This window comes from Dreissena polymorpha, chromosome 10 (genome assembly GCF_020536995.1).
Source record: "Dreissena polymorpha isolate Duluth1 chromosome 10, UMN_Dpol_1.0, whole genome shotgun sequence".
Lineage (NCBI taxonomy): Eukaryota > Metazoa > Mollusca > Bivalvia > Myida > Dreissenidae > Dreissena > Dreissena polymorpha.
Window position 1 is genome coordinate 3,542,946 of NC_068364.1, and position 14,177 is coordinate 3,557,122.

Sequence of the window (14,177 nt, forward strand, 5' to 3'; positions counted from 1 at the left end):
GTGTGAGTTTGTAAAACCTACCAACCGGGGAAAATCGTATGAATACACACCAACAAACCGGGGAACACCTACCAACCGGGGAATTCCCCGGTTGGTTTTAGGCGAAAATCTCTAATCTACGTGAATGAAATACCAAACTGTCAATTTATATTAGAAATCCAACGCCTTCCCCGATTAGCGGGTTTGTGGCATGCACAAAATATACACAAATCTTGACCATATTACAATCGAGTGTGTATCCAGGCTTATAACAGTTCCCCGGTTGCGCTGTTTAAAAATCATACACTCGGTATTTATATCATTTAGTGAAAGTCAGTTGGAAAAATGGAGTTTCGAGCGAACAAACGCATTAAACTAAGGTAAGTTTTTTAATTATGTTTATAATTTTTAATTACTATTAAAAAGCGCTTTTATGTAAACGTTAAAGTAATACTGAAAGACGAATTTTAAGATCGATTTATATAAATATCATTTGATTACAAAGCTTGTTTTACGGTACATATTTCAAGAATATATTTTATAAATATACGTTAAACAAAGTAGAGCTCTAGGCAGTTTTTAGCTCGACTATATATATATAGTGGAGCTATCCTACTCACCCCGGCGTCGGCGTTAGCATGAGCGTTAGCGTGAGCGTTGGAATGTTAAAGTTTGCGTACCACCTCAAATATTGTCTATGTCCCTTGACATATTGCTTTTATATTTTGCATACTTCTTTACCAACATGACCCCAATCTATAAACAAGAGCAGACAACTGTAACAATCTTGTAAGAATTATGGTCACTTTTTTCCACTTAAAATATGCATATTATTGATAAATCTTTGTGAAAGTTTACGTACCACCTCAAATATTTTCTATGTCCCTTGACATATTGCTTTTATATTTTGCATACTTCTTTACCAACATGACCCCAATCTATAAACAAGAGCAGACAACTGTAACAAGCATTTTGTAAGAATTATGGCCCCGTTTTTCCACTTAAAATATGCATATTATTGATAAATCTTTGTTAAAGTTTACGTACCACCTCAAATATGTTCTATGCTCCTTGACATATTGCTTTTATATTTTGCATACTTCTTTACCAACATGACCCCAATCTATAAACAAGAGCAGACTACTGTAAACAGCATTTTGTAAGAATTATGGCTCCTTAGTGAAATACATATTATGTATATCATGAAATTAATGTAATTTGTGTACAAGGAATTAATGTCAATGTGTTGTACTAAATGTTTTTATGAATAACGAACTTTTTAACTCTGACTAGATTATGTGTTATACCATTTTTTATTGTTGTTGTGAATAGGCAACACAATGACTACTAGATCTACGGACAGCCAGGAACCAGGACAAACAACATCCGTACACACGGAAGAAGTCGATGAGACGGTTTGTAATATTTCACTATGTCGAAGCTACTAAGGCGTATTTTCTGGTTTGGTTTAGTCTTCAGTGAAATAGGCGTAATTTTGCCTTAAATTATATTGTGCCAATATTTATTCCGGGTGATGCTAATTGGTATTTGGGCTTAACATAACACGTACGTCGATGATCATTATATTAAAATGTTATGCGAATTTTAAAAGAATAAAATATTGTTTACCAGTTGTAGTGACTTTGAACTACTTGTCTTTCAAAATCTTCATATACACTATAATTTAGAATTTACACCTGTCAATGAAACTGGTGCGCATGTGTATTAACCACTGTAGTTTATAAACATCGACTTCATCATAATCACAAAAACGTTATCACGCTTATCCAAGAAGTGTAATATCATTAATTTTTATTTTCAGTGTAAGACTTATACGCTGCCAATTACTGTGTATGAAACTCTGAGACATTAAGAAATTTAAATTGCGTGTTACATATGGTCATTGGTTGATATTTTATCTTAACGACAAAAAAACAATAGCATCTACTCGATATTTTGCTATACGATACATTCTGACATGGGTAAGAAAGGATAGTTCATTTTACACCAACCACCGCACAATACATACAGGATTTACCGTGAACCACAGTCCGTTCACCAGTTCTTTTTTCTTCCAACACATTTGTCCAGAGAAGTACAATACCTTTCATTTAACCGTGCATACATTTTGTCTTATTAGTATCTGTAAAAAAATATTCCTTGTATACTTTTTTGAACTTTGATAACATGTTTGGAACAACCTGGTATATGTTAAGACTTACTACGTCGGTGTATTCAGCCAATCTTTAAACAAGCTTGATACGTTCAAGATAAATAATCAAAGATATGTTAAATTTGAAACCGTTTTGTTGAAATTGATCATTTAAATGCAACCTTTAAAAATGTTCTATGGGTGTTTTTCAGTTTGTTATTATGTCGACAAAACAAGTTATCAATCTGTTTCAAATCTTCCCCAATGACAGTGAACGGCAAAAAATAAAACATGTGATGTAAGATAAGCAAAAGTAAACTATTTTGGACGAAGGTGAATTAAACTTGTATTATACCATCGGTTGCAAACATTTACACAAAATTCTCATGTCACTTAGATTTTCTACATCATAATAAAAAGCCACATGAGTGATGATATCAATTGAAAATGCTGCTACTAAAGAATTGCAATTTCAACTGATACTAAGGAACGTGGATGTATGAATCTTACTCTATTATTGTCTTATTGAATTGTGTTGCAGAGTACCGAAACTAAAGAACATAGCGACACTGCACACGAGTACAATTCACAAGATGCAGCAGAAAATATGTTGAACAGTGAATCATCGGATATCGATGTACGTAAACTTATAACGATTTTGTGATTGCAATACAGTACACACATTTAAACATTTAATTTAAGATTATATATAGTTCCGATTTTTTTCAAGCTCTAGTATCGAACTGTAATTAAGACATGCATTCTGGTAAGTGTTATGTTACACTTACACATTTTTATGGATGTAGTTCACCAACAACAAATTATGATGTTGTGATATTTTCATATTTTTATATGATCTCACACACAGGAAAACAACTTTATTTTACAGGATAGTGACAATGACAAAGACTATATTCCGGAAGAAGGCGATGCATCGTCAGATGAGTCGATAGTTGTCGAACTCATACCAAACATTCAAAGATTTCAAAAGAAGACAGCGTCAACACTACCTCCTGTTGAATCCTTGCAATCTCGTGAACGTGACGAATCATCCGCAGAGGCACACAAAACCAACATCACCATCGCTTAAACAAATAACAGTGAATACAGACATTACGATAAGAGATTTTATTGCATGTTTTGCGAAAAGGCTCAAACAAAACTAAAAAAAACATTTGCTTTCGCAGCATAAAGATGGGCAAGATGTGAAAGATCTATTAAATACGGAAAATTCAGCAGAAAATAAAAAAATGTATGATAAAATAAGGAACGTTGGGAACCATCTCCATAATGTTTAAGTATTGCGAGATGGCCAAGGACAGCTGTTTGTGTCATACAGACAACGTCACAATCAACGCGTAGCTGCAGACGAGTATGGACCTTGTCCTTACTGTTATTGGTATTACCCGAAGAAAATCCTGTGGAGGCACACTCAAAAATGTAAGTTTACAAATGCGGCGGGATCAAGAAAACGACTCGCTTTAGAGAGCAGCCTGCTATTACCAAAATCAAAAGAAGGAAGCACTATTTTAAGACGAGTAATCGAGTCCATGAGAAACGACGAAATAAGTCGCAAAGTCAAAAGTGATAATACAATCCTTGCATTCGGTGAAAAACTCTGTACAAAAAGGGGCCATGATGAAGAGCAACACAATTATATTAGACAGAAGTTAAGAGAAGTTGGTAGATTGCTGAAAGACATGCGATCATGTTCAGGCAATGTTGAAAAGTCTTTGGAGAATTTCATGTATCCAGATGCTTTCAAATTTATTACACAATCTTGCAAAAACGTTGCAGGCTTCGACGGAAACACCAACACTTATGCTACACCATCATTAGCCTTAAAGATTGGCAAAACGCTTCAGAAATGTCTAAAAATTCTAATTTCGAAAGGAATCGAAACAAACAACCAGGATCTGCAAACAAGGGCTGAGGAGCTTTCCAAACTATTTCAAATAAATTGGACGGATGACGTGTCTTCCAATGCCTTAAGAACACTTCATGAGGCTAAGCAGAACAGTCAGAAAGAACTGTTGCCATTGGCAAATGATGTCAAAGTAATGTCTGAATACTTACGACATGAAGCAGAAACACATGCAAATACCTTACAAGAATCAGCAAGTAATTGCGAGAAAAGGCAAGCATGGCATAAATTGTCTGAAATCTGCTTGTGTTTAATCGAAACGATAAGGCGATGTGTCAAAAATGACAGTCGAAGAATATTAAAAAAACAAATCGACAAATGACGATGGAGAATTAGATGGATGTTTAACAAAACTGGAAAAAAACCTGTGCCGTTATTTTTACCGTACAGAGATTATTGCAAAACGAGGTCGAAATAGCTGCAGTACTGTTTCCAAGACAGGTGAAAGAAAATATCGACCTGCTCATACGCAGCAGAAATTCTCTAACAAACTGTTTAAATAGTAAATATCTTTTCCCAACAAAATCTGCATCATCGCATATTCGTGGGACAGATGTATTACGTTCAATTGCAATTGACTGTGGAGCTGAACATCCGAAAAGGCTTCGTTCTACAAAGTTAAGGAAACATATTGCCACAATGACTCAGCTTTTTAACTTGTCTGAAAATGAAATAGACATTCTAGCTAAATTTCTTGGTCACGACATTCGGGTACATAGATAATTCTACAGATTACCAGATGGAACCATGCAGGTTGCCAAAGTCAGCAAGCTGCTCATGATGATGGAAAGTGGACAAATTACCAGAAATTCTGTCAATTTGCTAGACGATATTGATGTGGACGACGAATGTATTGTAGGTATGTCGCATTTTTAGTGTTAAATTCATGCAGTAAACTTAATGTTAATAATGGGCTCATTACCGAACTTGATTATCTGAAGTGATAAAAAGAATTACAAACATTTTCTGAAATATACTTGTGTTATGCAAGGTAATTCTTTTTTATCGGAGACGACCAGGTAAGGCGGAATTTAAAGTCTACACTCATTTTGTGCTCAGTAAGGTTTACATTGGCTACTTCTAATTTTTCAATTTCAATGCACTAACTGCATATTTATTTGGTGTGCTTCGGTTGTTTCCATCATTGTTATATTATAAACTATATATAATTTTTGATCTTGTGATTTACACGAAAGATGAACAATATTCTTCTGAATTATCAGAAAATGAAAATACTGAAGATCTTGAAACTCTGCTTCCCAGCACCAGTCAACCAAAAATAACAGACAAAGGTATGCATACACATGTGAATGCATTTAAGTTATGTATCTCCAAGTTTCTTATGTTTCTTAGAACATGATTGGCTTACATGTAATTGTTTGATTCATTAGGCAAAATAATGTTTCCAAATTTGTCGTGTGACATCGATGTCATTATCAGGTGCCGTAAGTACCTGGACGCTTTTGTCGTAATTTTGCTATGAAAAATTGTACTGAAGTATATATATTTAATATGGATATCTTACACATGGCAGTTAGCGACGTCATATGGTGTTTTATTATCCATGTACAGAAAAGGGTACTTCAAATACCAGGAGAACAAAACAAGCAGCCAAAAAGCAACGGAGTGAAGACGAAAACAGGAGCTGTTCACAGACACTTAGATCGTTTTTTGATAATTGGTAAATTACCAGGGAAAAAATCATTACTTGCATGTATTGAAAGTGAGAATGACCTTCACAACAGAAGTTGGAAAAATGTCAAAGACTGTTGCATACATTTTATTGAAACAAAAAAGCGACGGGGACTTTTAACTTAAAAAAATATAACACATATAATGCACATTTAGGAGAATACGTTAAAGGATGAAGTTGCCACATGTGTTTTGTGTGTTTTCTTGTTCTATATACTCTTTTCGAAAACGATATATGTGTGCTTATTGTATTTGAATGTTTTATTAATACGGTTCAGTCAAAAACGATATTTGTTCATAATCATATCGCCGAACCAATTAGGATTGGTATATAGTTCGGCCAAAGAGTGTTTCTTTGTACTTTCAATTACGAGTTTCTACGAGTTACTCACTATACAAGTTATTTTTTACCCCAAACTTGGTGAATATGAATGAATATAGCAAACATGATAACAAATCAATCTAGAAGGCTAAACGTTCAGAGAAGGCACAAAAAAATCAGTCGGATAAATGGAAACAAACATTTTGTTCAAGCATAACAAACAAACACTTTTAGATATAATAAGATAAATGTAAATAACATAAAAAAACTACTGCTGAACTACTACTACAATGTGAAGAATACAAATGAATATTTTGTCAATTTTACAAAATTTGTTTTGAATGACAGGTGTCTGACTTGCAGTTGAGTACTTAATAGTTATTTTAAAGTAAAAATTTACCAATATGTAAATTATTGCGTAAATATCGCACTAGAATTGATTAAATAGTTGTTAACTATTACAATAATTTCCTACACAGACTTTTGTGCATTTGTTTTGCGTGTAGATATTCACATTAACTATCAATTCACATATTTGCTTTGTGTATATAATTGGTATGTTTATTTTCAGAATTGAGTCACACTGTTATAATTTCCCTGTTGGTACATATTATTTTTAAGTTGGCACCAACAAGGGTCTAACAATTGATTCACATGTGCACTCCCCAGTAAGTATATATACTATAATGTAAATGATGCAAAATAATATTAAACTACGTGTTTGATAAGTGTTTGCTTTGGTACATATTTAATTATTAGTGTTTTTATAAAATGATAATGCTGTCAAAGTCAGCGGTGATTATACGTGTATAACAACATTAATTATAACTTTTATATTGTTTTCAACAAATAATATATGGTTGACACATCGGCATAAATTTTCAGTGCTTAAAATACACTCTTTCTATCATATTTTATGCAAAAATTAGGTACATAAGTTGGTTTACATAAAGGTAGTTTGAACAAAATACGTGAATTCAAATCTTGAAAAAAGGTGTTTGGTTTGCAATGGAAAACTAAGCGATTCCAGTGACTATTTTCCTTAAAATATAATCTGTTATTTCGACAGGTAGAATTTAATGTAAGTTCATTATTAACGTTAACCCGTTTTTGGCATTCTCTACTCAAACAAGTGCATACATACTGTATATTTTTAATACAGCACATGTGTAATGGTATCACAGTTGTAGAATTGGAATTCATATATTATAACAATAAATACTGATCATTATTCAGATTGACCTACCGCCGTAGACTAAGTCACTGGCGCATCTAAATGCATTGTTATCAAGTCGTTTTGCTAGTTTACTAAACTATTTTGTTTCTCAGGCCTCGCCACATTCGTTGTGAAACGTTCATGATTGTTTAAAGTTACAGATTTTATTATTTTTGAAAATGCAATAAATGTATTTAAGACAATTTAAGTGAAGTGGAAGTTGCCATGCGTGTGAATGAATTTTCTGATGTTTACCTGTTTCAGGGGATTAAATGCATGAGTTATTTTATAATGTCAGAGTAAGGACAAAGTAAATTTACACTTCTCAATCTACATGCTTATGGGCAGTTCTACTTTTAGGATAAAAAACTTCATAGTACGTGAACATCGTGAATATTTTTTTCTGATGGAAAAAAGGAATTAAACAAATAAGCCGCCTCCCCCTCTCCTTCATTCGGTTTGACAAATAGCGTGGCCTAAAACAAAAACATTATTTTTTAGTTTTAAGAACGAATTGTATTCATTTGTTGATTAATTCACCATGGTTGTTATGGTATAATGCAGCACTCGCATGTTTGTAGTCGGCTTATAGCTAATAAAGTCATAAATGTATTGTTTGATTTGCGTTATGTCTCGTATGCTTATTTTGATGTGAATAATATTTGAGTCAATCAAATGAGGCATTTTTGCAGAACTTATATAAGGTCATATAATAAACATATTTAATTTAAATATTGTTTCATACATATTCTTTTCAATTTTTGTACTAACTTAAATATTATCCATGAACGTGCACGCCATTGTCCTATCAACAACGGTACAATGATAACACACAATTACCCCTGTTGGTAAACGCAAGTTCCCCGTTGGACATTATTGAAGTTCCACAGGGATAGCGCGCTTAAGTTCCTCTCTTGGTTAACACAATTCCCCTGTTGGCACACATTAAAGTTCCACGGTTGGTACGCACATATTACCCCTGTTGGTATACACCGTTCCCCAGTTGGAACACATTGAAGTGCCACAGTTGGAACGCACTAAGTTCCCCTGTTGGTATACACCATTCCCCTGTTGGTACACATTGATGTTCCACAGTTGGTACGCACTTAGTACCCCTGTTGGTATACACCGTTCCCCAGTTGGTACACATCGCAGTTCCTCATTTGGTACGCACATAATTCCCCGGTGTGCATGTACAATTTTCTTTGATTTATTACCCTATTTATCATAATTGTTATGTCAAAATCGTATTTTAGGTTCGAAACTTGTCTGTTTTTTATCACTTTCAGCTTTCTAGAATATGTGGAAATGGTGGTCCCCGGTTGGTAGGTTTAGAACACATTTCCCCGGTTGGAAGGTTTAACAAGTATGTGTGTGTGTGTGTGTGTGTGTGTGTGTGCGTGCGTGCGTGCGTGCGTGCGTGCGTGCGTGCGTGCGTGTGTGTGTGTGTGTGTGTATAACAAATGTTACTTTGTAAACTGTTAAACATATATGTAAATATATATGTAAATAACTTTTACTGATAAATGCACCTGATATGTACATGTACCTGAAATCAAACACTTTGGCACGCCTACGTGAGTTTTTCTATATTTTTGGTTTTCTAACAAGGAATATACAATTTCACCCCCCACACCAAAAAAAGGCTACCTAGATCTAATATCCATTTTTGTGTTAACTCACCTTTGTGTCTCAAATATATACTAAATATAACGTTCATATCTAAATTTACACTTTTTAATATATAAACTCTAGTTACATTTCATTAGAATAGAACTTACATTTTTCTCTGAAATGACCCAATAACCCTGGCCTAAGACATATACACGTTATATTAATTTTTGTTATACATTTTCCTCCCATTGCTTCCAAACGTTTACTCATCTATTTATCTTTTATTGTATTTTCACAATCAAAACTACATGCTGATGCATCAGCATATATCTAACAGATATCTAACGCGATGCAACATATCTCACCATTAACCGGTTATATGCTTCTTTGTCATGTGTTGCATGAGGCATATTGCCTCTTTTCCTGAATAAACATCTACATTATGTTATATTTTCCTCAGTACATGTATTATTCTGTACTACGTATTATATAACAAATGCTTTATTATTGGATTGTAAAACATTTCACTTGTTCATATGCCTTTGTATTTTCATAGAGAATATATTGTACTTCATAACATTGTGTAACAATATGCATGTTTTTATTATGACCTTGACTTTGATATGTGTAGAACATCTTTTGTATACTTTTGTGTACTCATGGGCATTTTTGCCCCGATGTATTTGGAAATAAATCCTATTAATCCTAAAGCGTTTTTTACTTCAGGACTCTGGCAGGACTCCAGGGGTCACTGGTTCGAAACCTGCTCCGGGCAATGTTCTTTTCCTTTTTCTAATTTTTTTCTTGATTTTTTACTGGAGCTTTTATGATCCAATGTTTACATTTATCAATATATAGCATTTAATGAATAAGTTAAAAAAATGCCAAAATCTGTGAAAAGGCCCCTTTAAGTTTCGAGCAAAACATAACGTCATTTTGCCAACTTGTTTATGACCAGAAAGTAGCGTCATGAATATTCATGTTTAAATTTGCATACAAAGTGAGTTCATCGGAAAATGAAAAACCGGTCACATTAACAATCAGAATGCAGCATTTATATATATGTAACAGGAGTATTTATTATTTTCAGATCGTCGAGGTGCAATGCAGATAGAAGCCACTTTAAGGTTGTTAAAGGCCAAATTACAAAGCTTGGTTCTGTATGCCTTTCTTTTGCCACACAAAATAGCACACTTAAATAGTTTCAAATTAGTTGAATTGTCTTAAATGCCATTGCAAATGTCATCGTAAACACGTTCTCATCCTCTCCAACTTTTGCCCATCTAGATCAATACGAGACTGAACAATAAACCATACAGCTGCTTCGCACGTGAACCTACAACCAGGTCAAGGATACATGTAACACCCTCCATCCTCAATGGAAAGTTTTGCACGTCATTGCTGTCAAACAACCAGACCTTGCTGGCTGATTGGAGAAACACATCTCTCAATTGTAATGTCTAGGTCAAATACAATTGGTAAAATCAAACACAATTCGTTGTAGGATGGACATACTGGAAAACATCCTGGTAATATTTATATACATTCGATCACTTACGAGATTATCAGTGTTTTAATCAATTCAACGTAGGCTTGCAAGCTTAGATCGCGGATCTCTCCATCCGCGATCATTCACATTATATGAGTACCTCTTGAAAAGCATATCACTTATACGAGATAATCTGTGTTTTCAATCAGTTCGGTACATGTTTAAAAGATAACATCGCGGATCTCACGATCACCACTTTTCATATTTAATGAAATGCAAAGGCCATTAATTTGACTTCACGTAGGACGAAAGAGTGCATCAACTTGTCATTTAGAAGAACACGGATATGTAAAGTTGTTTACTATTTAACGTGAACAATATATGATATTTTGCTTATGATTTTGATTTGTATGATCTGTACCGACATCTGTATCGATGAAATATTTGATTTATTTGTATTATCCTAAATCAATTTAATATTACATTTGTATATTAAGTTTTTTTTATTGTTGACTTATGTATGCATGATGGTTATGCCGGTGCTTTTACTTTAAGTTAGTCATTTTAGGTGCAATATTGTATACTAATTTGACGTCTAAATAACATCATTCACTCATAGCATATGCTTGGCTTTCTGTAACTTTTTAGGGGAATACAACAACAACAAACCTGTGGTCGTTATATGTTAATGATTTGAGAATGAATTTTTTAAAATTAATGTAGTTACAGTGGTGAAAACAATTTATAATTAGTAGTTTATTATAATAAAGAGAAGACAGTCTTCATCAATGAGAAACATTAAGAAATACTTAAACGTTCAGAAGAAAATTCAAAACTGTGTAACAGAAAGTGACATCGGCTAAATGGGTATGCCATAGAAATATTGAACGCGGAAGAACCAGTTCGGATGAATTATACGAAGACAATAATTACAACCACATTTTTAAGGTGTTCAGGTCAGGTCATGGATTGTTTCTTAAAACAAAAACTAACGTCAAATGACAGTTTAATTGAGAAATACAATCACATTTAAGACGCACACTTATATTTTATCAGGGCCTCTCTGATACTAATTCAGAGTCGAATATAACGATATTATGACTTTTCAATATATTAACACACTGACAAAAGAGACACGCTTTGATATGTTCAGTGCACGTTGGTATAGGTGTTGGTAATTAATTATGTTTAAATGACAATAAGCATGTATAATTAATATAATTAATGTATAATTTATTATAATATAATAATTTGTCATTTAAATAAATCCCGTTTGATAAGAATAAGTGTATGTGTGCATGTGTGTTTGTGAAGTTCGAAATTTATCAGGCCCTTCCGTGCCTGAGGCTGTATTATGTAAGGACCAGGACCAGGAGTGTGTCCTATACTCACCCCTAATTTGCCTAATAGTTTTACAAAATATGGGACACATTTTGGATTATAGCTGCAATTTGCAGCTATTTAGTTGTTTCTGACAGATTTTTCGCATTTTGGTGTGGTCTTGTATTGTGTGTGTGGGGGAATGGTTGTAAAGCCAGAGTACCATACAATGTCCGGTACGGGGACCACTAGACTAGGAAAACTCTCATTCTTTCTGGAACGGGGTCGCATAGGTGAAAAGCGATTGAAGTAACACTTGCTGAAGCGTAGGTATTAAATTTAGCGCTCACGTGGCTATGTGCTCTTTACAAGTTATCTTGATTCCGCGCTGTCCGTTCTCTGTCCGCAAGTACGTTCGTGCGTCCATACGTCAGAATTTTGTTTAAACGACTATTTCTCATTGAATTTTTTACGAAATTTCTCTGGAATTATTCCTATGTAACTCTTTACGGAAAATATTCAAATTAATCTGTTCCGTTTATAATACATGTCATGCTGCTCAAAAAGGGTTTACAATGCCAGCTGCTTAAAAACTCATCTTCACTGATACATTAAGGCAAATTGGTAAATTTTACATATGTAACTGTTTCATAACGTTTCTTGACATCAACCACATTGGGTCAAAACGCGAAGTTACTTCCCTTAACTTTGTTACTAACCCCAGCCTTCGTCGACTTTCCAAGCATAAATGGAGAAGTGAATAAGCACCAGTTTCCTCATGCATACAGAGATAAAGGCAATACATATTTCAATTCTTTTTTTCAAATTATACCATATGCACTCTCTTGACAACAGCTTTATTTTATTGGCAACGTCAATGAAGTTAAGGTTATTTACTCAACACTTTCAAATACTTCAGTGACAATATGCTGGCAGTATTAATTTTAAGAAAATTTAGTTGGAACGAAATAAGATACAGATAGACCTGTACGAAAGAAACATCTATGAAAACAATGACTTATTCTGACGATATTTGTATCCGTCACGACCAATCAATTCCAAAATAATTCCTCATTTCTTACTTTGCGCGGCTTCATTTCAAATTTGCATTAATCCACTGTTTGAACACATTTTAAATCGAAATTTTGTCGATGTCGAATGAACAAGACATATTGTTTTCAATGTTAATTTATTTTGTTAGGTGTGATTTGTTTATGCAATAATAGCCAATATACACATTATCTCGGACATCATCATCCGCGGGCGCTCTCAAAATCCGTTCCTGCCATATTGCTGCGCACTCGGTCAGGAACGGATTTTTCGAGCGCCCGCAGATGATCATGCCCTCGAAAACGTGTGTTATCCCTATAATGATGTCATTTTTTGATGAATAACGTCTTTATTCCATTGAAATTCTCCAGTTAAACTCATTTACAATGTAAATTAACGGCGAAAAAGACATCAAATAAAAAGAAAATTTGTTGGCTTCGGTGGAATATCGATTTTAATTCACTTTTGACCACTCGTGAAAATATTATTTTCTATGATCACTCGTGAATTAAAATCGTTATTCCACCGAACCCAACACATATCCTTTAAGTAATTAATACGTATTAAGATCACAAGCATTAGGTGAATGTAGTTAAACTATATATTGCTTACGTTAATTGATTAAAATGCACATACATTTAATATAGAATACCACGAGCGCACAACTTGTATACCACATGCATATAAACGACAGTATATTAAGCCAACCCATATATATTATGTTGATAAACCCAAAAGATGACTCAAGACATCATTTAACCAAAAAGCGAACATTCAGTACCCAACTATACCCCATCAAAACGCTAAAGAATAAACTCTCTGTGTGCAAGATCAAAACAATCGCAAGAGTTATATTAAATGAATGCCGATACATGTTATATGATAAAAAGTATTTCGTTGATTTTGTTCATCGCCTACATGCTGTCAGCGTTCCGGTTTTACACGTTTGGCTGTGTTTGCCTTCATTTTGTGAAATTCTCGAACTGTCTGACCAAAAATGTGATCTTCGAACCTTTTTAAACAATATTTAATTTGTATAACAGGTAGAATTTTGCATTATTTCGAGGTAAGCCGTAAATAATGCTACTACTGTTGCTTAAATTTGGGCCATATAACTGACGATGCTATTCATAATTGTACAATTATTGCTTCTATTATTGATATACCAATGAGACAGCAGTCACAGCAACAACCGTTATGCTATATTGACTTAGTATTGCTGCTACTGCTTCTTCTATATACGTTCCTGTTAGTATAACACTACTAGCATAAAAACTACTAATGCTACTGCTATTGTTGATGCTGCTTCTTCTATATACGTTCCTGTTAGTATAACACTACTAACATAAAAACTACTAATGCTACTGCTATTGTTGATGCTGCTTATACTTCATCGTCTGAAGCTTTGATCGTAAATAT

General features: G+C 33.9%; 1 protein-coding gene across 1 annotated transcript; it reads left to right on the forward strand.

Moving 5' to 3' along the window:
• Positions 1-240: 240 nt before the first annotated feature.
• LOC127848845 (uncharacterized) lies at positions 241-3,396 on the forward strand. The gene is made up of 4 exons (XM_052381512.1): positions 241-359; positions 1,312-1,394; positions 2,673-2,768; positions 3,021-3,396. Exons 2-4 carry the CDS (start codon positions 1,320-1,322, stop codon positions 3,219-3,221), a joined length of 372 nt encoding a protein of 123 aa, XP_052237472.1. The 5' UTR covers positions 241-359; positions 1,312-1,319; the 3' UTR covers positions 3,222-3,396.
• The last annotated feature ends 10,781 nt before the right edge of the window (positions 3,397-14,177 follow it).

What these genes read in the sequence shown, in the direction of transcription:
- LOC127848845 (XM_052381512.1), top strand. Translation starts at nt 1,320, where the DNA reads ATGACTACTAGATCTACGGACAGCCAGGAACCAGGACAAACAACATCC. An exon ending in CGGAAGAAGTCGATGAGACG is followed by an intron (nt 1,395 to 2,672) that starts GTTTGTAATATT and finishes ATTGTGTTGCAG; the next exon opens with AGTACCGAAACTAAAGAACA. An exon ending in GTGAATCATCGGATATCGAT is followed by an intron (nt 2,769 to 3,020) that starts GTACGTAAACTT and finishes TTTATTTTACAG; the next exon opens with GATAGTGACAATGACAAAGA.